We start from the raw sequence: 25,922 nt of genomic DNA, 5'->3' as shown, positions 1-25,922 counted from the left end.
CAGTTTGTTAGGAAGAGTTTGGCAGGAACAGCCAGTGGCACAGATACAGGCTGGGAAGCAACTGGCTAGGGAGCAGTTATTTAGCAAACTGTACAGGGTAGAGGGGACCAGAGGTAGGACATAAATCAGCAGTGTTGTCCTGCTGTGTAAAATGCTGGGATATATAAATGGAAGCTTTCAAGATGCACTCACATCACAGTAATACTCCTAAATTGTTCAGGTAAGAACTTGGAAATACTGTATCTGGTTTGGATGTGAGCATTAGGGAATGATGAGAAAGCTATAAAACAACATTTAAAAGAAATGTGACAGATTTGTTATTAAAAGAGGAGAAGATTGAAGAAGAGATTAGTTGTTCAGATTAGCAAATGCTACAACAAAAAGGAAGGGATAATACTTTCTTTTTATCTAATTGATGAGAAGTAGTGGTCTTACATTGTGGCAAAGAGAATTCAGATTAGATGTTATGAAAAAATAGCAAGTTTCTAGTGTTGAGCCTAATGAAGCACTAGAGTACAGTTTAATTTCCAGAAACCTGATTCTGGTGGCAGTTGGTTTTGTTTTGTCTTGGTCTGCCTCATCTCCTCCTTACCCATCCCTTGAACTGACATTTACCTCGGTGAAATAAGAATGTGTTTTTAAAAAAGCGTATGTGGCATATTTTGTAAACATGCACTATTTTATTTATAATACAGAGTTAAATTAGCATAACATTCCGTTCTTGTCAAACATGCCGTGTTTGTCAAACTTTATGGTGCAGCAAGGGATTTCTTTTGATTTCTGGCTGTTCCTGTTTCGCCAAGGGTACATTGTGTTCAGTGGTCCACGGCGGGCAAATGGGATACAAGGACTGCGATTTATTATCCAATCTGAAAAGCCCCCACACTATTTAGAAAGCAGAGTCGAAGCATTCTTGAAAACCATGGAGAAATGCATAGAAGATATGACAGAGGAGGCCTTCCAAAAACATATCCAAGCTTTAGCAATTCGCCGTCTAGACAAACCAAAGAAGCTGTCTGCAGAATGTGCTAAATACTGGGGAGAAATCATTTCCCAGCAGTATAACTTTGACAGAGGTAAGACAAATGATAATTCCTTGGGAACTGGATGCTGTAATTTGACTACTCTTGTGACTGTTGAGTGTTACAGGCGTTTGGGAACAACTTAAACTTTGACATAGCCTGTACATAATTTAATATATACTTGACAGATGCATTCAAATACACTGTGACATTTCTGACAGTATACACATTCATGTTAACCCTATTCCTCTTCCCACTGTGCAGTTCTTTTGAAGGAGTGGTGGGAGAGGCACAGCAGTTATCTTAACTAACATGTCACCTGTCTCAGAGTAGATCTGAAGAAACATTAATTTTGGGTTTGTTTTTTAATTCACGATACTTTAAAGATGATAAACTTGTGGAAGACCAAATGAGATCCAACTTCTTGTGCTTTTACTGAAAATGGACTGACAGTTATCTACGATGTGATCCTACATAATATTTAAGTTCTGTCTTTCCTTTTTCATCATTGTTTGAAGGTTTGTAATCCATAATACTGAGATATGTTAGAAACTGCATTACTAGTGTAAAACAAAAAATCAGTTTAGATACAGTCAGCTTTTCCTCACATTTTCGTGTCTCAGCTCTTATTCACAACTGTAATTTTCTGTCTTCATGCACAATATGCTTCCTCCATAAAACTCAGCGCTGTATTCTGTGACTTGTCTTCTGCTCCACATGCACCACGTGGGCTTTCCGCAATAGCAAATACAGTTCTTTTTGCTTGTCAGTGACTCACTGAACTGTTTTAATAATGAATTTTGACTTGTCATCTAGCTTGGTCTGGAGAGAATGAGAGCTACTGACAAGGTTTCATGCCTGAACATAAGGAGTGGTGTGGAAACTTATCCCCTCAAGTACTTTTTTGTGTCTGATGAAATAGTTTGATTTTTCTCTGCCTTAAGGTTTCTGGGTTTACCATATTTGCGTTAATATTATCTCTGTGGAATTCTTCCTGCTAACTATAGCCATAGATTTCACGTCTAAATCCAACCAACCTTACTATTTCCCTTAACTTTTATATCTTTAATTTGCCTCTGCTCACTAGTGGTTTTATTTAATTAATGATTACTATATTAATAGAGCTGTCAAAATCAGCAATTCATATTCCAGCCTTAAGAAGTGGAAGGTTTTTTTTTCTTCACATTTTTATGGTTTTGTTTTTACTGCTTTTAATGTTGTCTCCCAAATGTTATCTGATTTTCCAGACTGTATTGTTGGTTTTTTAAATTTTCTTTATGTAGAATTTTCTATTAATTACAGCCTGCCTTAGAGAGTTGTTAACTGCCTGTTTGTTCTCGTGCACTCATTTCTTCCTTGCTCTTCCTGCTCATCTTAAGAAAAGCAAGCATGCCTGCAACAAAAACCATTTCTGCTTATGCAGCAATACTATTAGATGATTAATTCATGACAATTTAATTTATGTGAAGTAATGTAGCAACTAAGACACATTGTCCTCAGATCTCTTAAAGATGATTACTCTGTAACAGGTATGATGTGGGCACCATTCCTTACATTTATTTAAAAGTCCATCCTGCCCAAGGACATCCTTCCATCCTGTTTCCTACCTGTGAATAAAAGCCATTGGCATTAGAAATGTGTAACACTGATGTGAAGATAATATACAAAAGTAGGCATATCTCTTTTAGCTACTGAATATCCTACAGCGCAATCAATATTCTTCAAACATGCATTTTTTTCTAAGTCCAGTCAGACTTACTGAAGCATAATTTGTGCCAAGGTTCCAGTGACACTTTTAGTGAAGCAAGTATTAACTTGAAAGGTAACAATGAAAACCGTATCATTTGCAGTCAATTACAGCGTCTGCGTTTGAAAGAAATGTACTTCGAATAAAGTGTGCTAATAGCCAGCTGTGATCTGCAGACTTATTCTGATTTTACTGTTGTTGTGCAGATAACATTGAAGTGGCTTATCTAAAGACCCTGACCAAGGATGATATTATACAGTTCTACAAGGTAAATTAATCATATAGTTAAAATGTTACTTGAAAAGAGATGTATGTGCAACTGAATCTTACTTGTGCAAGCTGTGAAAGGATATACTGATGCCTGTTTTAGGTACATGATATAATTGATGCAGATACCGTAATTTTATTTCCTGACTATTACTTCGTTTAATGGGAACTATAAAAATTGTGGAGAAGGATTTGGTTTTGTTGTGGTTTTTATTTTTTTCTTGCCAGCTTTTATTTTCCTCTTGTTTCATTTATCCTTTCTTTATGGATATAAAATGTGCTACTCTGTGACCAAGCCTGGCCAGAACTGCACATTTGTTCTTTTATTTTGTTCTTCAACCATTAAATGATTTGTCTTTTGGACTCTGCATTATCGTTTTCTCTGTCCAAGGTATTTTTTACATTCCTATGAGAGTTAGTTCTTTATGCTTAGAACTGGTTATAATTTACGTGGCACAGTGAACACTGACATCTTTGGGTGGGTTTTTTGGTGTTAGGTTTTTTTAACAGTATGATGGCATGGGTGAAGATATGCAGCAAATACAAACGGACTAAGTGGAATTTCAGTACCTGTTGTTTCATAAATGATAACTTGAATGAGTATGCATGTCCTGGCTTTGTAGGAATCTATATTATTTTGCTTACACCAGTGCTCAGTACATGATTATGCAGCATTCCAGAGAAGAATTAACCAGCTGGATTGGTGAGCTAGTCCAGCTGAGTTTAATAATTGTGTTCAGGGTGATGTGCTTCCAGAAGGCTGCTAGGGATAGAAAATTCTGCAGAGAGTTTAGGTTGCATTCCTGATGCTATCATAGTTAATGGCTAAATTTCTATTATTTACACTTTTTCTGAGTTCCAAAGAGTATATGAATTTCTTAACTTGATTGTAAAACGATTCAGAGTATTATATGGATGGCTTTTAATAATATTTGAAGGGACATCACAGAATTCATCCCTCATTTTAAAGCTTAAATGAAAATTTAAGCATTCTCATTCTTTTTACTGTTTTATAATATCTCATGGATACTTTGCACACTTGAAGAAATTGATGTTTTATACTGCAGGTGCTGTTGGCAATAGATGCTCCCAGAAGACACAAGGTATCAGTACACGTCCTTGCAAGGGAAATGGATTCCTGTAAGTATTATGCTGGATACAGTATTTATTCTATTCCTGTTCAAGTAAGTTGTAGTTAGAGATAGCCATGTTATATGAAACAAATGCACTATAAGAAAAACTGGTTTAGAGGTTATATACTTTTCAGAGGCAAAAGTATTTCTTTTTATAGGTTTTTTTCACATGAGTGCTTCAGATTTTTCTGGCTGATATCTGTGACCAAGTTCTTCAGCTGTTCTGAACTATATTGATATTTAAACATTATGTCCTAAAATAGCACTTCTGTTTTCAACAGGATATTTTAAAATAGACACAAAACTCTGTAATACTCCTATAGGGAAAAGAAAACAACCCAAAATTAGAATTTGCAGTTTTCAATCTGGTGTGGGGGGTTTTTCTGACAGGCGGTGAATATCCACAATATTATTCAAACACCTGGATGGTCCCATGGTGTAAAGGAGAGCACTCTGGACTCTGGACCTGAGTTCGAGTCTCAGTGGGGACCGTCCCCTCGCAGTTAAAGCCTCCCTGCCATCTGATCCTGTCAGATCTCGAATGCTGATCTCGAGTCAGCCCTGGTTAGTACCAGGCAGCGCTGAGGATTCACTGTCCAAGCTCGCTCGGCTGTGGCAGATGGACCCTCAGGAGTTAAACGGTGGGGCCAGTTCTGCGCAGCGGTGCCTCACCTAAAACATCCAGTGCACGGGCTCAAAGGGCAGGTCCCCACCCAGAGCCCTTCCCAAACCTTTCTTTGGGAAGTCTGACCATACACACACATTCAAACACCCTCAAAGGGGAAAACAAACCCTGAAACAAACGAAAGGCAAAACCTCTGGGAGTATCAAACATTTTATTTAAACCTAAGAAGGTCAATGTTTATTTAGGTTTTATTTTGAAATAATACAGATTAGCTCTGCCTTGTAAACTGTATTGTTCCATTTTAGAATTCAGGAAGGAGAAGGTTAAAAGTGTTTCTGGTTAATATGAATAAACTGAAAGGAAGCACTTCCAAGTTGTTTTTTTGCAGACGTTTCACCAGTTTATACTGGACTTAAATTCCAACATGCATGTGGTTGCAAAATCAAGGATATTAAAGGCTTGTCTGTAGTACAGGGAGAGGCAGATAGCTGCATGCATGTCATGAAACTCCTTACAGCCTTAGAGGGATTGACTTTTATGGTCCTGTAGAAATTGTAACTCTACAGCTGAGTAAGGAAGACTTGCTTCAAGGATCTTTCCAGTTTTTATGACTAGTAATTGCTTAATATAAATAGCTCTAAAACTTTTCCTATCTAGAGAAAACACTTTAGAGTGTAGTAACTGTATTGGCAGAATGGTTTATTATTTGCTTGGAGTGGTAGTGGTTACTCTTACAGAGATTTTATTAAGTTTGTCTCTCAACATACTCCCCATTTAATATGACATTTGGACTCTGCCATGAAAGAAATTCACGATGGAAATACAGGAAGAACTTTTGGGGGAACTGGAGGAGAGCATGCATGGAGACAGGCAGGGAAGACTTCAGTTGCTATCCAGAATTTTGGTACCTGGAGTAACCTCTACATCTCCATAGCCATGTCCTTATCAAAAGATATACTGTTGTTGCACTGCTCTTGTATGTACCACTGGCATTTGCTACTTTTTTATAATTTGTACTGAGAAAGGGTTTAAGTATTCATTGATCCGTAGATTAGCAATTTTTATTTCTACATTCTTTTTATGTGTAAGCAAAATGAATAAAAGATTGTGTTCTCAACTCCAGTTATGAATTAATTTCTGTATTTCTAAAGACATCCATGGAGTATAAAAGCAAAATGTTTAGAAAATGTTAGTTAGCAATACTTTAAAATTAAAATACTGTGCTTTATATAGATACTTGTCTTGTAAGAGAAAACTGTTTATTATATAAAAGATACTGATTACATTATGGCCCTGAATTAATTTTGATGATATTAAATAGGCCCTGTTGTTGGAGAATTTCCATGCCAAAATGATGTGAACCTGGCACCAGCACCACCACTACCACAGGTAACAAGAAACAGCACACAAAGAAATCCCAGGCTGCATTTTTAATCTAGAGGTTTAGTATCATTAAGTATAAGTTTATAGGGAGAAACAAACTCATTGAAATTCATGCTGTTGTGGGGCTGACATTTCATCTCTTTTCTATGTGCACTGTCATCTTCCCTATCAACAGGGAATTTTCCTGATTTATTTTGTTTTTTAGCAATCTGTCCAGTTACCTTTGTTCCTTCTAGTCCACTGAAGTGCAAGGTAATAGTAGTAGTAAACCCTACTGAGTATCTGCACTGTGGAGTAAATACAGGTGATTAGTGTCTGAAAATATTGGTTGTATATGATCACATTTATCAAGTGTCAAGAGAAAGAGGCATATGCATGAAAAAAATTATCATATTTGTTTAAAAAAACCCAGACAACCAATCCCCCAGCCCCATAGCAACAGCCAACCATTTGGTCATTTTCTTAAAGCCTAAATATTAATGCACATTCCTGTCAATATGCAAGCTATGGTGGAAACAGTTTGACAAATTGTATTCATGCAGGTATTACAGGTATTAGATGTGACAGTGCTGGGTCCTCACTGGACTGTCAGTGAATTTTCTTGAAGGATGGCAGTGTTTGTCCCAGCAGATGACAAATGGTGACATAGGTCTCTGTTCTTTGTCAAACCTTAGAGGTGAAATCATTGCCATGGGTGGAAATCTGTGGATGACTTGTATGTGGATATATTAACCATTATGGCTGAAATATGAGCAAGTTACTTTGTTACTGCATCTAAAAATAGTGCATTGAATAGCTATTGTGGTTGTGGTCTTACCTGTGATACTCAAAGGACAGGTGGGTTGTTCTGAAGTAGAACTTATAAATGAAGAGGTAAGCCCTGCATTTATTTGAGATCCTGCATTATCATTAATGCAGTTACTCCATCATAGCTATTTTAGGTTACATAAATATGAAACCATTTATTTCATAATAAATAACATTATCTTTTGGGGGATCCTGTAATAACAAAATATGAATCACTAATACTGTAGAAAAGAGCAAGAAAGGTATGTTTATATGTAGCTGTAGCAACAGTTACAATGAAGAGCAAGGAATTTTTCCTTTTTCTGATTGAAGATATTGAGCAGCCTTTTTCTTTGCAGCCAAGTGTGATTGAAAATATGACAGAATTCAAGCGCAGTCTCCCGCTCTTCCCACTCGTGAAACCACATATCAATTTCATGGCTGCAAAACTGTGAAGAACCCCAGTGGATGAAGAATGCAAATGATCAGTACTGACATGGTTTTAGGGGACTTCGTGATGAACAAAATTATTAAAGATCGTTAGGATAAATGGTTCTGTTCTTTATGAAAGTCCCAAATTCCTTCTTGGTTCATTTGACATTAGCTGTGTGTTAGGGATAGAGAGTATATAAAAATCAGTTGTGGTCATGTGTCATTTATATTGCAGACAACCTGCTGAAAAACAAAATCAACTGAAACAATAAAAAACTTGTAGTGCAGTATATTTTTAAAATAGCATATCCGTTCAGATTTTCATTTTGACAAAATTACCCTCCAAAGCAAACAAAATTGCTTGCAATGTGCTTGTTACTCTTGAAAAACACCATTTAGTATCCCAATAATTATCTTATTGGGAGCTGGAGGGAGTGAGAAAAGTAAGTCCTTTTTGGGATGGAGTCAACAATTTTTCTTAAAAATAGAGACTTTCACATTTTTTTTAAGTGACGTGTTGAATGATACTTTTTTAATTGATCCTTAATGCAACCAACATATTTTCTATTTAAGTTTTATGAAGACCAGTGAGGGGAAGAAAAAAAAGGAAATTTGACAACACAGTAGTAAGTGAGAGAATTGTCTTAATGAGAATAACTGAAGATAAGGGCATGATTTTAATCTTTCTATACAAATTTGGGGACATTTTATATTAAAACTTGTAAAATGCTGGAAACACTTTAATAGTGCAACTTATTTTCATTCTCAAAATTGTTGTCCCAGTCTCTTCATACTGTCAACATCCTGTTCAGTCTTTCAGTATTACTGTGAATTGTGTCCATTTACTATATCAGATACTTTATTTGGTGTAATTTTTTGTTTTCAGTTGCACATGTACTGATGGAGAACTCAGTCTATTTTTCCTCTTTTGTTATGTTAGGCCTCAGCCCAGCAAAGCACGCCCTGGTGCAAGTAACTTCAAACACACACAAGTTCTTCATTCAAGAACAGGTGAATGTCAAATATGGGCCCTGTAATGAATCAGATGTATCATTATCCTGATTCATGTGTGGGTTCTTTGTGTCCTTCAGGAAGGCATTTGGGACAGTGCAGTGCTGGATTAGCAGTACTGCTGCAGCACAGTGTGTGCTCCAGGTCACATCACAAAAGGTTTGCTCCTCTCTCTTGTAACAAGGCTGCTCAAAACTCAGAAGGATCAAGAATTATCCTGAACACTCTGTGTGTGTGTGTGTATATATGTTCCATAGTTTAGTAAAATGACAAAACAATACATTTTGTCTAGTGTTCACCAGGTTTACTGACTTCTGCAGAATGGTTTTATGCCTGGGACATCCCCCAAAGAGAAAAAGATAAGGAGCATTAAGTCCTATCTGTGTATAACAATAGATAAAACAGATGGTAATTATTCAGACAGGAAAGAGTATGCAAAGCACTGAAGATGTAAAATCTGCTCATTGGGGGTGTTAAAAGAACCTGAAACTACCTTGATGTGACACTCATGTTTGTGACACATCATAATCCTGCTATAGTCACAGTACTGTTCCTGTCATTGCATCAATGTTCACTCTGGCTCTGAAGCCAAATTAAACAACAGGATAAGGGCCTTAAGTTGAGTCTCTTCTAACTGAATAAATATGGTGCTTTTAAAAGTTGTTTTAAGGGTTAACAGTACATGTTTCAACATCATTCTAATAAATTTGGTGATAATTTGTGATGTAACCTGTTGCCAAGGAAGGCCATTAGCAATTTTTTAGCCTGAGGAGAAAAAAAATTAAACATAGTCCAAGCCAAACCAGTAAAGATGTCTGTTCACCACATTTTTCATGGATCTTTCACATGAGATGGGCTTTTTGCCCTCTTGCATTTCACTTTTGTTTATAGTTTTCCTTTAGTAGAAGTATTTGTATTATATATATATTAAAAGTTTTGGCAACATATTATAAAAAAATATATATTTTGGAATTTAGTATTTAAACATACCACTCTTGTGCTGAATAAAATGAAATGGCTTCTATTGTGTGTAAAAATAAATAGATATATATATTCGTGGAAGTACTATCAACTCTAATTTTAACAAATTATATAAATAAATTGGAGTAGCAGTGTATTTAACACAATCTCACAAATCATGTTTCCAGAGTCAAAACCCTAGAACTTCAAAGTTCTGTGACTGGATGTGGAAACCCATATAGTTTCCCAACAACTCTTAATGGCTTTTAAGTGTTCTCCAGCATTTTACAGTTTCTGAGTTTGATATAGCAGTAAATTTTGATAAACTCAGGCATACTAATGGGTTCATTTTAATGGATCCAAAGCTGCAGTGTCTACAAGCAATAAAGAACTACCTAGAATACACTGTAATTCAATTTTAGTGCTTGTTAATTAGTTTATGTAAGAAACCATAAATTATTATTACATAACTGTAATTTTTGCAAGTGCTATTTTAAGCAGTTGATGTGGAATTGGGTGCATGTGACACAGCCAGTATGACAGAGTGCTAGAGTTATTCTGTTTACAATAAACAATCTGAATTTAATGTTTGGAGTTCTTAATTTGTTTCATTTTAATTTTTTGCATACTGGTCATGTTACATCTATCAGTCTGTGCATGTTTTCTATTACACGTTATCTGTGATTTTCTGCTGTCCAGTTGGACTAGTTAGGCTGAGTAGCTTTGCTGCCGAAGTGCTTCCAGACACTTCCAGGGAAGTTTCAGAGGACTTCCCCATGGGATATCCCACACCTTCTAGCTAGATCCACCTCTATTGCTCTCTCTCGCTGTAGGAAAACTTAATAATATAAAGGTAGAAATACTTGCACAAGACAGAATTTTAATTATCAAATCTGAAATTGTAAATTTTAAGGCATCACTGAGGCCAGACTGAATCGTGCCTAGTGCAGCTTCACGGTGTTTCTTTTGAGAAATTACTTTCCCTGGTCATTTTCTTTGTTCTGTGCACAACACAAGATTGTTTCAAAAGGTTATGAGTGTGTGGTTGTTAGAGTAGTAAAAAGTGTCAATTCTGGCAGCACAAAGAGACAAGTCAGCATGGTCTTCTGCTGTTCTGAGGGGGCTCCTTGAAATAATACATCACAGGTAGTTCTATTAAAAGAGATTTTGTCTGGCATTGGAAAGAGTGGTTGGTACTTGGCAGAGAAATAAAATGCCAACAACCCACCTGCAAAATTATTTGTCCCCACGATCAGGGCTCTCCACTCCCAGTCGTTAGGGGTTGGTATAAATCTTGACACATTGACTTTACTGTCTCTTGCAAAAAATCAGACTCTCCAAGTCTCCATCAAGTATTACTGTTAGCCATAAAAAATGCTTGAGCTTTTTCAGATTATTTAAGTACTTGGATGTGAGCAGTCCTTATTCATAATGTGTTCCACAGTGTAATCATTGCACACCTCTTTATCTTCATTTATTATTATCTAGCTCTTTAAAACAAGGTCAGGAGAATTTTGGTTTACCTTTTTTCTCCTACTGAACTGGTTAGTATGTTTTTGCTGTAGGTCTGCTGTAAAGTGAAAAATCATTATCTTCTACACCTTCATGTGTTTTTTCCATATTTTTTTCGTATGTAACCATTGAACTGATATGGCCATCCACAGTGACACCTGCAGCCTTCACTTGAGCTGATGCCTGATGTGATATTCAAATCCAGCTCTGCAGTACTTTGCCTTCAAGTCAGTTTTTAATATTGTTGCTAATACAAGGCACCTCTGGGCTGTTTTAAAGAAGAGATGACAAAGTCAGGCACCTTTCATATGCTTTGTGACGTTTCAGAAGAAGCCTGGCCTATGTAGGTTCTGCTGAAAGGCTTTTATCTGAAACATTTTTATTTACTGTTCAAAGAATATTCTTAAAAGTTACAGTTTGTGCTGTGGGGGGAATATAAAAGTGGTCGAAATCCTAATTGCAGTTCAAAGGAACAAAGTGTGTAAGGCCAAAGGCCCCGCAGAATGTCACAATTAAATCAACTTACTTGAACTCAAGCATCTAAACAGAATTTAATACTGGAAATATTTATGGCTTCTTAAATTAATATTTCTAAGCCACCCCAAGGCTATTAACTAAAAGTGCAGCACTAAAGGATGTAGGCAGCACACTGCTGAGCATTTGCCACTGTTAAGACTCTCTCTTTACTGGTACAGTGCAAAGTCCTGAACTAAATTCCTTGACCGTGCAATGGATGGGGGGAAGATGCACAGCTCCAAGTGCAAGGAAGTGACCAGGCGAAGCCAGTGGGAAACCCCAGTGAGAGCCACCCAAGTTTAAATCCTACATCTTCCTGAGGATTTCCCACTACTTTACTGTGTCTCAGATGTGTTTCCTTCTGCTTCAGATTTCTGTTATGGATTTTCACTGTCCCTTCAGCTTCCCTTTCAAGAAGGGGAGCAAGGAATTGTGGTACTTACCTAGTGACTGCCAAAGACATGTAAAATTTCACTGGAGTAGCAGCTGGAACTCAGGACCCCCTTCCAGTCCTCCCCTCCACAGAACTGCATGTCCTGTGGCAGGTGTGGGCTCAGACACGCACACACCCTGGTGGGGAACGCTTGCAAAATTAGAACAGTTCCACAGAAGGGAATGAGGAGATCCTCAGCCTACATTAGTAACCTCCTGGGAAGCAGGAAAAACAGGCTAGGGAAAATTCTAACAGAAGATGGAAATGAGGTTGATGTTTTGGTAACGTGAACTAAGCACTGTGTTGTGGCATAGAAGAGTTTGTTTTTTATATGAAGTCTGTTGTAAAGGATGGAATCCTGTAATGGGAGAGATAGAAGAAGAGCTGCTTGTGAATTCCAGGGAGATGTAGGAGACCAGTTGATGTGATGCATTTTACACTGTTAAGGCTGAGTCATTTCAAAGCATGTGCAAAAATGGTATTCTGGGCTACTGAACATAGAAAATGTGGGTATGTACAAACATCAGTGAAAACTGAGACTGGACTTTGGAGATGCAGATTTTGGATGTAATGCCTTTTAGTGGACAGAGGTTTTACAGATTTCCTGAATAGCATTAAAGTGGTGCACCTGGCAAGGCAATGTTGAAACTAGTTTAAAACACTAGAAATATGTAAACATTTCACAGTAATAGCACTCAAAAAATGGTTCACTTGATATTTTTCAAACTTTCCATCTGGCTTTGGCATGAAGTAAGTTTAGCAGGACAGGTTTCTACCCAAATGATTATTTGTGCATGTGTGTAAAAGCCAGAGAAGTTCACAAGACCAGTGCCCATCAGCTGTCAAACAGTTCAACATCTCACTTTGTCCTGTTGTCATTACAGTAAATTTGAGCCTACTAATACTTGTGCATTCTAAGCCTGCTGCTGTGCCAGGGGAGAAAGAGTTTCTTATGACCAGTTTCTTAAAACCACTTGGTGCAAGTGAAGTTGTTTGTTTTGACTGTGAGATACCAGTGCCATTCACTGGCACATGACTGTTACGGGTGAAGCTTCAGGAGCCTGAAAAAAAATCTATGCAGATAATTCAGTTGGCATATTTGATTAATACTGATTTACAACAAAGAGAAAGTAATTGTGGCAATTCTGCAGCATTAAATGTATTTTACGAACACAGGAATCTGTATATATAACTGGATCTGTCATCTCCACAAGTTGATTGTTTAGTCCTGGTACTCTTGTGTGTCACCTTCAAAGAGACACCACTGTTCACCTCACATTGTGTCATGTCTCTGACGTACGTGAGGTGACCAGATAGTCCCATTGCCACACCAGCCAAGTGTCACTGGTGTCCCTTTAGCACTGCCATGCACCATGTGTGGGCTGCATGCATGTGCTCTAGGATATTTTTTCTGTGTTTACAGCATATCTTCTAATCATAGCAAGCTGTAGTCATAAAATTATAAAAGATGGAACCTGCAGCATGTCCATGTCTGGAGAGCCACACTGGACTGCTGCTGGAGCTCAGCAAAGGGTGAGATGGAAGCAAGTAAAACCATTGCAGAAATAATTTGAAAATAGGTGCTACTCAACTGCAGCAGAACACTGATCTGCTGATGTATGCACAAAATTATTCTATTGATGTGAATAATTAATAAAAATGTACCTTATGCAAGCTTTTCCTGGAAGCAGGAAGAGTGGAATACTTCAGAGTGGAATAGCTTGTAAGCTCTGTGTAACTTGAAGAGTGCATATATAAAGAATGCTTGTAGTTTGGATTGTCCACTTGAATTTAAGTGTCAGTAATTGTTAAAGATGTTATGAATGTGAAAATGCAAAAGATTGTATTAAGCTCAATGTATACAGAATGTAAGTGTGAGTTTGGGGTGCTGGCCCACACTGAGCCATAAAGATAATGTTGAAATGAAAGATAATGCATATGAGTTGAAAGCAGCTGGTTGCATGCCATTTTGCACTTCTTGTCTAATAATTATGTCTGTCATGTCATTGTGTATAAATTACAAATTCCTGTGAAAAGGGTTGTGTTATGTGTGTGATGTACCAATGCACAACTGTGGCACTGTATAGCTAATAAATATGTATTAGGCTTTTTTAAATGTTGAGTAATTTAGAGTGAAGACCTCAATTTCAGGGCAGCTTGTAGTGTCTGAACAGCCTAAGTTTCTTTGAGCTTTGAAGGCAACAGAATTAAATTAGCAGAATCTCTCATTGACTTTATTAGCGCTACATTCTCTACCAAACAGATACTAAAAAAATAAAGGTACTTGAGATAATTGATAACTAAACACTTAAATTGGCCTGGCAACTGGAGTAAACGTGTTGCCTCATAGTATATTGATAGCCCTAGGTTATAAAATATGTATATCTTAACAATGGTTTTGGCATAAACTCTGACTAATCATTTAAAATATAAACTCAAAATACTCTTGGAATACCTTAATAGTCCTGGAAGTCTTGTGACAGTCATGTTTTTGCTTTAATTTGAGATCCACATATAGGGTCAGTCTTGGATAGAAATAACCAGAGTCCCATTGCTTGTTGAATTGAGCTTTAATTTGGCAGTGACAGAGATCTGTCACGAAGATGTCTGAGGAGTTGCCCTGCTAATCCCCAGGAGCTGCCATACACCATGCAAGCAAAAAGATAATGTGTACATTTGTGAAGTACTCATTTGTAGTGTAACTGATCTGTAACTTTGCTTAAGCTGAAGTAAATAATACACCTTCTCAAAACTGTGGAAAGATTAAATAAATTTTTGGTTTTCCAGCAGCTCAGAAGAGGTAATTGTTCAGGAAATGATCTGCAACTCAAAATCAAAACTGAATGTAGATACATGATAAGTAAAACTTATTTTACTTATGCTGGTGGTAATTTCTGCCTCACTGCACATGCTGAGGTGCCCTCATAAGCGATGCCAGGAATGTACTGGCAGCAACATGCCCAGTCCTGGTGAACTGGTATTACAGGAAAGAGAGTGCACAATGTGGAGAGGTGTAATGAGAATAGATAGCACTGCAGTATCCACAGGCTAACAGCTTGTTGATATTTGTTCCTTCCTGGTCCTGGAAGTACAAGTGGCTAAAGGTACCAGTAGAGGAGAGTGATCCTGCTTGTATTGGCCCCTTCTAATCTTGGATTCCTTGGGCAAACTATTACAGAGTTCTATTCTCAAGCAGCAACCACATCCAACCACATCTTCTTACTCAACTGGTCTTATCCTTTGTGTTGATTTAATATTAAATGTTAGTACCTTTTCCTTGACTAAAAGGAAGGTTAATTAATCTCCACTTTGCAGTATTTATAGTGCACTAATTAGTGCTCTTTCAACCCAGTTACCTGTGCCTGCAGGTGACAGCCCTGCATATGTGTTTGAAATTGCCTGGCACATCTAGTTCTTCATCTTTGAAATGAGCAACGGGTTGGGGTGTTTTATTTATGGTGATGGAAGAGTGAAAAATCCTGAAGTATGAATTTTTGGGTTGCTTGTTGAGTCTTTAGAACTGGCACATCAAAATATTTTCAGAAGTCAAGTAGAAGTGACTTGACAATAAATTTTGAACTCTTTAGTGCCATTTTTACAGTAGTAAATTAAGGAGCAGAACTGTATACTTAATTTTCAGAGGAATGTTCAATTTCATGATGTAGTCATGTTTATGGAAAAATTCCTGCTATTTGACCAGATTGAGCTAAGGGAAAGCCAGGAAAGGAAGAGTTAATTTTTTGCGGGGTTGTTTTTGGTGTGTGTTTGTATTTTTGTTTTGGGTTTTTTGGGGGGAGGGGGTTCATTGGTTCGTGTGTTTTGGGGGGGGGGGTTGTGACTTTTGTTTGTGGTTTGGGGGTTTTGTTAGGTTTTCTTGTTTCAAAGTTTAAAGAAAATTTGCTATGCAAGAAAACATGTAACATTTAATATCTTAATTTTTAGAAAGTGTAAAAGTTTTTGGACAGGTATATTTTAATTTTTAATGCAAAATTTAATTTTCATTTCTTGGAAAACAGCATATACTTCAGAGTAAAAACGTCACCTTAAACGATTCACCATGAAAGAAGCTTTCATGGTACCCTTCCTTCACACTGTAATTAAAATTCTTCTTGGTGCTATACGATAAAAGGTTTGGTGTTCTTCCCTGTAACAATGTGAAGAGTTGTGCATCTCACCTTTATGCATGAAAACTATTTTCTTCATTCCGCTGAGGGAAATCGTGTTTGTACGATTCTACAGACAAAAACATAAACAGAACTTTAAATGCTTAATCAGAGGAAATAAATCACTTTTAAATGGCAGAACAAGTCCTGGTGTGTATTTTACAAGAAGCGACTGCGTGACATCCTTATCTTCACCAGTGCAGCACCTCGTTCGCTACACCCCGGTGCTTTCCGAGGGATTTCCAGGCCGGCGCCGCCTGCAGGGTTGGCGCCGGGGCTCCCTCTGCCTTTCCACCGCCTTTCCTTCCCCTGGACCCGGGTCCCTCCGGCGGGAGCGCGGCCGGGCCGGCTCGGGGCGCTGCGGGGCCGCCGCTGCGCTTGTCACAGCCCTGCGCCGCATCCTGGGAACGGACAGGGTTCATGGGGATGGACACTCGGGACGGACGGGGTTCCTGGGGACGGACGCGGTTCCCAAGCGGCAGCAGCGCCGGCCGCGGCGCCGGCGGAACGCGCCTTTCTCTGGGGTGATGATCTAAATCCTGCCGCTTCCCCCCAGCCCCGGGCAGGCCTTGCTGGGCACTGCTCGGCCCTGGAGCAGCGGGCACCGCGGGCACACTCCCGGGAACAGCAGGACTGCGCCTTCGGGGCGGGTTTCAGAAGGTGCGGCGCGGGGGGAACAGTGAGGGCTCCGGTGTGTCCCAGTCTGCATAATGGGGCTTGATGGTAAAGCGCTCATAGCAGACGTGGAGGTGTAATTGCCAAGTGTTCAAGCAAAGAAAGGGAAAGCGAAGGGGTGGAGGCGGCACTGTCTTCGCTCAGTGTTACCCCCGTGACATGGACACGGTTCTCTCGGCAGGGACAGTCACGGGATCGGCACGGGCGGGATGTGCGCGGTGGGGACGCCTGTGCGGGTGCGATAAGCGCCAGCACTGCCATTGCCAGGTGCTGGGGAGCAGCAGGGACTCGGGCACGCACTCTGCTCCCGCCTCTGATGGTGACAGACATACGTGTCTTCTTCCTGACCATCCTCTCCCGGCTCTGGATCCATGTCCTCCTCTGGCCAGACTCGGTCCTTATCTCCCCACCCATGTGTCACCTGCCTCCTTCACCCACTCTGTGATCAACAGCCCTCTACACCCCAAGCCCTGCTGCAGCTCCAGGGCTCTGTCACAGATTAATGTCCACCACCTCCTACGCATTTTTCTTAATGACTGCTCAGTCCCCGACCTCTTTGTCCTTCATTCACTGCACCTGTTGCTGAAGCCACATTTTATCTTCTGCTTTGGAGTAGGATGGGCTGAACAGGGAAGTCACCGGGAGGACAGCCTTTCTGCTTTCAGATCCAGTTATACTGCACTGCAGATGGCGATAAGGTGCTAAGATCCATTTCTTCTCTTAATACGGCCCTTGCACAAATAGAAAATACAGTTCAGTTTTATCAAATCCCGAGCAGCTTCAACCTTCAAATTTTCAAGGTTTTTTGGAAGCTTCTTCGTACAAGTCACAAAAGCCACCACCTCAACTACTAATCTGAAGTCCTCCCCACCTCCTAAATTTCAATTCCCTGCTTTAAACTATGAGACTGTCAGAGATCCACCACCATTTCCCATTAAGTGTCCAAATCATCACAGATTTAACCTTCCATAGTTACTCACTGGGGCCACACAGCACAGTGTTTAAAGTTTGATAAGATCTTTAGCAACTGGAAACAGGGTCTTATTAAAGGAAGTACCAGGTGACCTGGTAGTGGGAGCAGCCTTTGTGTGCCAGGTGGAAGTGGAGGAGGAGGGAACATTTCCATGCAGAGCTTTGTAATTTAAAGGCTGACATATATTGGATGGGAGGGATCCTGCATATTAGCCTTTCAAACCCCTCCCCCTGGCTCTAGACTTAAAAGTGGGGGGGAACTGTGTGTCTGTGTAGGTATGTGCAGGCACCTGAGTGCTGTGGAAAGAGGAACAGTATGCGCCTTCGGTGCAGAGCCCAAGAGGAGAGATTGGCAGCAGCAGGTATCTCATTAACTGCATCCTTGGCACAGTGTACAAAGCACAGAGCCATACACACCTCTTTTCTGTGCTTTCCATGCAGCAGAACCATCAGGCTTTCTGCTGGGTGTGAGCATCCCTGGGCTGCACCTGCCTGTGGTGACTCGCTAACACAACTGCTTGGAAGAGATGCCTGGTTTGCACATTGAAAAGATAAACTGCTTATCCTGTTTTCTGTAATTCTGTCACAGAGAGCAAAGGCTCCTCTGGCTGGTTTAACTTTAGGGTAAATACAAGGCAATGTGGCTGAAGGAGATAGAAAATGGAGAAGGGACCTGAATCAGCTGATTTGTATTTAAAGCCTTTGCTCTGCTTGCTCTCTTTTTCTAAAAATATTTTTTCTGGTTTGGAGAAATAATACATAAATGATAGCCTGGCAAGGAGTGCATAAAATCTGACAGATGAATAAATTGCACTCTCCAGAGCTCTAAGCTTGAAAAGAACATTGCAGAGATAATGCATGTTCTTGGCTTGAGAGAAATCCTGTCCATTAGAAATATACTTCTCTGAAGATTGATCTGAACTTTTGAGCTTTCAATTGAAAAATTGCTCTATGAGATTTGAAAAAAAATTGAATTATTTAATTTCCCATTCACCAAAATTGAATAACATTGCAGTTGGTGATTTAAAATGTTGTTGAATTAATTATGACATTTTGTTAAATTCCCTTTTGTCTTTCCTTTGTCAGTTTATTTCAAAGGTCTCGTTAATGTGAAAAGTGTATCACCCCAGTAGAGGGGAGATGAGTCAGAGATTTGTCAGCTTTAATGGCCTCAGACCCACACTTATCCCTCCTGACCACCCTGATGCAAGTCTGGAGCGATGCTACTTGCATATTAAAGTGCAAGACTGGGAAAGCTAAAGTTCCTTGCTCGGCTCTGTTCTTCTGACCCCTCTGCTACAGCCTGTCATGGAGAACAGGCCAGATTCACACACTGAGAGCTGTAATAAATAACCAGCTCTGGCAGCAAAGAAAATGTGAGTTCATGTAGGCAAAGGGGGGTGCGTCTGAAGGCTGGTTTCATGAGATGACTGCACCAGTCTCATGGCTGTATCGGAAGGATCAGGTGGATATTTTCATCCTCCTTCACAGCCACCCACTTCACGTGCTGTTGGGCCACAGCCAGGAGTTGGGAATGGGTAAATGAAACAGCTCCTGCCAGGAAGGACAGGACAAGCCCTTACACTGGCTCACTGAAAACCATGCCCTTGCTGGCACAGGTTTATAGGAAGTCTAACATGATGTTACACACAGTATGAAAAGAATAGATGAATGTGTTGTGCCAGCATCTCTTCACTCACCTTCAAATTCAGCCTTGTAAATCTAAAGTCTCCTTAAATTTAACAGTAGCAGTTACATTGTTGCCTAAAATCAAGGAAAAAACTTTGAAGACAGTATTAGGTAGAGAGCAGCTCTTTAATGAAAGCTTTCAGGTGCACAGAGTATATAGGCACAGACCCAGTACAGGGTTCTTACAAATTTGTAACACTATTATGATCATATCTAGTGGGTACATCCAACCCAAAAACCATTGTGCCCTTGGTACTACCCTCAGAACTGCCCCACTGGAGCCCCTCCAAAGGTTCTGGGCCTCCAATTTTGTTTTGACTATATTTTGTTATTCTGGTTCACGTGCATGTGTCCCAAACAAGATGTCCTTGCTCAAATCTCTTCCCTTGAAAAGACCATTAAACAGAAATTCAGGAACGTGGCACAAACTGTGAGAAACTGTTAGAAACTGTCAGCTGCTGCAAGTGTGAGAAACTATAGAGCTATATAAAAATCTACAAATACATAAAAATCCCAAGGCATCAACATAAGTAACAGCATTAGCTGTGAACGTACACCCCTATTTGCAATCCTGAACACGTGATTACAGCACATATTTCTATGACTTAGAAACATACACAGCTGTTTTTGAGACTGGACTGCAAGGCTGCCCCAGTCAGGCCTTTGACAGCCATTGCTGCTCTCCCGCCCCACGACACACGCGTGCTCCAAGCTCAGGGTTGCTGGCAGCCCCTGACCCTTTCAGCACAATCCACTCCCGGGGCTCCAGTGCAGCATTTCTGGTCAAAGCTGGATCAAATATTGATGCTTCAGACCACAAGCATTGTTCAGACCACACTGACCATTGCATGTGATCTGCCTTACCTCCAAGCTGCAAACCAAACATGGTACCCATGTTAAAAGAACTGTGATTTAGAGTATATGTGGGAGGAAAGGAAATTACACCCTTACTGATGAGAGGCCTGTCAAAGCCTTTATGGATATGGCATGATGGTCTGTAACATTTCAAATTTCAGCTGAAGACAAATTTCTTCCTCATCTGTGTCATATAGCTTATTTTTGTGTCATCCCTCCAATTTTGCTTTTCTCTGGCATAATTTATAGCAAACTATTTATGGGACTAATATAACTGTCAGCCTGGAGAAGGACACAGTTCCTCTTATACATAATGTGGCTTAGAAGGCAGTTAGAAGGTTCTTGTCCCAAAATGGATAGCAATATGTCTTTACATGAAAGGTGAAAAGACTTGCATCTTACTCTGCTTTCTTGCCATCCCCTATTCTTGTAATGAATAGTCTAAGTTTAATTTCAGGATTCTGCATTCCCTTTCTGCTTTAAATATGCCTTGTTGCACACTAACATCATCAATACACCTAATATTAAATAAATAAATAAAGAAACCCCCAGGACATGCTCTTCACCTTGAGGCTTGCAGGCAGATTCAAAAAAACTCAGCTCAACAGCAGGTGCCCACATAAGGGCAAAAACCAATCTGCCCAAGGACAGTTCCCAGACTAACCACCACCTGCTGCTTTTTGAGAGAGGAGGTATCCCTGGAACACTGAATTTGCACTGTGTCTGCCAACATCAAGGCTTAGCACAGGACAAAACATAATGAATTTAGCAGAAGTACTAATTCAGATAAGTACAGGCTCAGTTGTTGTTAAATTGGCAATTATAACTAGGTAGTGTCTGCTCCCCTGCCATCATCATTGTCAGCGCTGGAGTTTTGTCTCAGTTCAGCAAGTATTCTGTTTTGTAAGCTCTCATTTGTCCTCTGCTTGACAGCTTACAGTGATTTTGTTTAGCTGTTCTGATGAACTGCTGTCAATGGAAAAAGCACCAACCACCAGAGGCATAGGAGGATTAGCCAAAATGTACAATTCCTACACAGTTGGAAAATGGGGAGATTAACTATAAAAGGACTGAACCAGAATATGAGATCAGATCATCTTCTCAGATAACACATGTGTTCAGAATTGCAAATCCTTGTCCAACTTTATCTCTGACCTTTAAAAGTAACTTTTCAGCACAACTGCAACTACTGACAGGAGCAGCAGAAACAGGAGAAAACAAAACAAAGTGCTGGCAAGTCCAGCATTTTACCTGCTGGGGAGCTAGATCTACTTTCACAGTGCGGAATTCCAGCATCTGCTCTAGGCTTACACTGCATCCACAGCTGTGATAAGGAGGGATAATCTTATTCTAGACATTATATGAAATCTGAATCTCTTTGCCAAGCAGTTGGTATGGTTCCAGAATCTTGCCACAACACTTGTTTCTATCTTTTGTTATTCTGCAGACTCTGAGGCCAACCTGCCTTCTGTCAATTTGCTATACTGTGGTCTGTCTGCATTTTGGTGTCAGAGCCTCATAATGCACCACTAGAGGATTCTTTAAATATTGTACCTGCTGGATAAAAAAAGGCATGAAGCTTGTACAGTAGAGCAGATTAGTCTCAACCTCATCCTTTCCTGAAGCAAGTAAAAGCCAGCTCAGCTGTTTGCGCTTAGTCTGTGCTCTCAGTAATGGCAGAGGGCACCCTGTGCCCTTTATGCCTTTGACTCGTGCCTTTCCTGTGTCCTAGGGGAACTGGACTTGGCTTCCCTCCCAGAGGAAGAGAGGCACAATTCTGCCAACTTGGCTCCAGTATAAAGTAATGACTTTTGGGTCTGCCCACAGCTCTGTAGTTGCCCTGTGCCCCAAGAACAGGCCCCTGGTGCGGGTTTGCAATGCACTGGCACCATCTCAGGTCTGCAGATCCCTTTCTAGTATCTATCAAATATGGGTAGGGGAAAGAGTGTCTCAGGCCAGCCCTGAGCTTTCCCCCTGCAGTGTGTACCTGTCCTGCTGCTTGAGCTGGGAGCACTTTCCCCTGCTGCCCTTGGAAACAAGCAGCCATCAGGGCCCAGGACAGGGCATTTCTCAGGACTGAAGGTGCCTCCTGGAGAGGCAGCTCACCCAAAAGACTCCCACTGGCATCCAGCAATCATGTGGAAAGCAGCAGTGGGCAAGGGGAAGTACAATTTGAAATATCAGATGTCATATCCATGGCTCATTCAGTCACAAAATTACTGTGTGCATCTGCTCATCAAGCAGAGACCACTTCTGAGCTGTGTAACTGCAACTTAAACCAGCTGCAATTTAATCTGCAACAGCATCCAGCTGTGACAGATTTGCCAAAGGTACTTGAGGAACCCAGTCCTCAGGTGCGTTGACAGTTTATGCTGACAAGTGGTTGCTTTGTTTCTATAGATGGAGATTTGTAGGACTTCTGGGACTGAAACATCAGATTGTGCAGATAAAAATGACCCTGCAGTCACTGCCTGAGCGCCCCATACACTGGAGGCACCTGCAGATTTTGTCTCACCAGGTGGTTCTTCACATGCTCTTCCTCTTCAGCACGTGCTGCTTTCTCCATCCAGGTGAGACCCCAGCAAGGTGAAGGGCAGGACGGCCATTGCAGTTGGTGGTCACTCTGGTATTTCACTTTTGTTTTGGTATCAGGGTTGAACAAAAAGGCAGGGTGTGTGTGTGGGTATGTGTGCCTTGGGCATGGCTGTGCTGGCTGATGATATGTTTCTTTTTTTCATACCAATAGATTTTAAAAGACAAAATTAATTATATGCACTACTTAAGACAGCACCAAGTTCACCTGTTAATAGTACTAGAATGTAACTTCATTGTACAGTCTCCCATCCATACCTACTGGACAAGGAAGTTTTATTACTGTATTTTGATGACAATCATGTTCAGTTCCTCCATAAGTAAATTAGTAAAAAAAAGACACACAACTTTCAAGAAAGGGTTGTTGCAGAAAAAACCCATCTTTTGAAGCTATCTAATTAAATTTAAAAATGCAATAAGGAAAAAAAAATGCTTTGGAAATACAGGAAATGTTACAATACAAAAGTACACCACTCACTTTTGGAGTCTGCTTGCCATGTGCCATATTTGATTTATCCTAATTACATTTCAGTGTATTTGCTTCTTTCTGACTGGAGCAGAACTGCCACATGCTGATCAATTCAGTTTACTTATGGCTTTTGTGCCTTCCCTGGGGTGTGCGATGACAAGCCTTGTTCTTTTAAAACCAGAATAAAACCACACCAGAACAAAACCCACCACGGAAGCTGCATATTGTGCCTGATGCAGAAATACTCAAGTTTCTCTTGGTCATGTCCAGATGTCTGCCACGTGTTTGAACATTGGCTCAGTGGCTGCCCTTCACTCTAGGTGCAAGTTGAGGATGATGTGACTTCCCACATGATGCTTGTGCAGCTGCCAAAAGGCCTGTATTCATCTTATGCACTACTTTTTAAAATGCTTTGTTAATTTGCTCCTGAGGAATATCGAGATGCAACTAATTACCCTGTAATGAGGTTCCTAAAACTGACAGTCCAACAGGCTTTTGAAGTTGTCCAGCTTATTTATTATACAGACTGGTTTTATTACTTTCTTTAAGCTCTTCATATGTGGGTGCCTCAATAATGAGACAGTGCAAGGGAGGTTTATGGGATTTAATTAATGTGGTAACAAGGAAAAATAGGAGACCTATGAAAGATGCCTTCTGTTTGTCAACTGCAGACTTGCAAGTGGTTACTTTTGTTGAGATATGAGTGCCAGCTACAATAAATAAGGACTTTGGCTACCACTTTGACAGTAAGAAGCCAGTAACATTGGCCAACACACGCATCTCACATACTTTTGGGAGGCATCAGCAGGACTGATTCCCATTCTAACAACATTCTACCGCAACTGCAGTTTTTCATGTAGGGATTTACCCCCATCTTGGTAGCTGGTTAAAAAGACTGAGGCACAGAGAGCTCAGTGCTATAAGCCATGTGACATTGACCTTGGCAGAGGATGTACTCAAGATTCTGCTTGGCCAAGGCAGGCCCTGTGCTGCTCAGATTGTTGAAGAGACGTGATGATCCCTGACATCTGGGGTAACTTCCATCATCTGTTGCTGGAATCATCTCTAAAATGTCTACACAGATGCCACTACTAAAGCTGATTTATGTTTTTCTTGGTCCTAATCTGCAGATTAGGACAAAACATTTCTGTGGGCTGCTAATGATTCTTCTCTTAAGTGTTATATAAAGGGATTTCAACACATAGTGTATGTGATTTAGCTCAGCAAGAACTGAAATGCTGAGAGGAATGTTATAGACTGTGATCACCTACTCCAACTCTATCCAAAATAGCTTATGGCCTGAAGGGTCAGGAAATATACATTTTCTGTCATTTGACATATAACTAGCTACATGTAAATGTTATAGCTGCACTGAAAAAAAACAAAATAATGGATGTAACCAGTCTCATCACTTTGGAGCCTCTTTAGAAAGGAAAACAGAAAAAACTGTTCATAAAGGATCTAGAGCTAAACAAAGAAATGGAACCACCCATACTTTTGAAATCCCTTGTGAATTTACTCCTTAGGTTAGTTTGCATTCTCATTCATCTTTGAAATGAGATGGGAAAAGAAGCTTAATTGCTGGTAAGGTGGTTTGCAACGTAAACCTGTAGGACAATTCTGTGTGCAGTAGGGGATGAAGCTTGTTACTGGGGGAAGGTCAGTTGCATTCCACAGTACAGAATTTATGCTAAGTGGAAAGCACTTTTGTTTTTATAGTACCTTGAAGTTTAACAACATGCTGGGCTGAGATCCCTGCTGTTTAAAAGATGCCATTTGCTTTTTCAAGAGAGACCGCAGACAACACAAAAAAATTGTTTTGCATTTAAAAGGCACCAAAAATATTTAAAAAACTGAAACCTTTATTCAGTGAAGTTCAGACTGAAATATTCTTACAGGTTAGCAGCAATTTTCTATGCTCCTCTCAGCAGTCAAAAGAATTGCTATTGTCTTGGTTATGAGAAATCCCACTAGCCCTTCATAGCTTGGTACTGAGGGAACTGGGCCCAAATCTCAGATCTGTATGTCAAAATGGCATTTTTTTCTACCTGTTTTTATTCCTCCAATCTCCTCCCTCCAAAACGCCTTTTATCAGGTAGCTTGTGTTCCATGAAGCTTGTGCAATGCAATACCCAGGGGGAGTTGTTATGTTATCTATACTTAACCAATATGTGTCTTGGCTTAAAAAAATAAAATACATACAACCCCATGAATCTGAAGGGCAAATACACTGGAGGACCAGGACTTTCCTCTGCACTGTGGTCTTGTCTGAAACAGAGTAATGCAAGAGAAATGCTGCAAACTATGACTAGTAATAAACTTTGAATTACCCATGGGATCTTAACCTAGAACTACACAAAAGAGTTCATGTGGTAGAGACTTTCTTCCATTGAGTCAGTCCAACAGTTCTGAACCAGCCACTGTTTTGCTGAAGAAAAAAAACCCAAACCCACTCTTGATTTTCATCAAACTAAAACATGTCTTTAACTCTATGCATATTCTATTTTTTGTGCATGAGAAGTATCTAGGAAATTGGTAGGGAGAAGCACTTTCAGAGGTAGCAAGTAAGGGTATCAGCTTGTTGTAATGATTCATGGCAGAGAAATGACAATTACTGACTAAACAGGCCTCAGACACACAGTGAACACTCAGAGCAGCGTGTTCCTTTGTCAGCTCCCCT

The 25,922-nt window shown here is 40.0% G+C and overlaps 1 protein-coding gene across 4 annotated transcripts in view; it reads left to right on the top strand.

The window, feature by feature from the left end:
- IDE (insulin degrading enzyme) overlaps positions 1-9,952 on the top strand; it is a 52,949-nt gene extending 42,997 nt beyond the window's left edge. For all 4 annotated transcript variants that reach the window (XM_071564318.1, XM_071564315.1, XM_071564317.1 and 1 more), the window contains exons 21-25: positions 804-1,076; positions 2,976-3,037; positions 4,104-4,176; positions 6,116-6,183; positions 7,323-9,952. In XM_071564318.1, coding sequence (XP_071420419.1) covers positions 804-1,076; positions 2,976-3,037; positions 4,104-4,176; positions 6,116-6,183; positions 7,323-7,418 — 572 coding nt within the window. In that variant the 3' untranslated portion in view covers positions 7,419-9,952. The remainder of the gene's footprint in view (positions 1-803; positions 1,077-2,975; positions 3,038-4,103; positions 4,177-6,115; positions 6,184-7,322) is intronic.
- Positions 9,953-25,922: the final 15,970 nt, after the last annotated feature.

This window comes from Pithys albifrons, chromosome 9 (genome assembly GCF_047495875.1).
Source record: "Pithys albifrons albifrons isolate INPA30051 chromosome 9, PitAlb_v1, whole genome shotgun sequence".
NCBI classification, from domain to species: Eukaryota; Metazoa; Chordata; class Aves; order Passeriformes; family Thamnophilidae; genus Pithys; species Pithys albifrons.
This window is presented reverse-complemented; position numbering and strand designations above follow the sequence as displayed.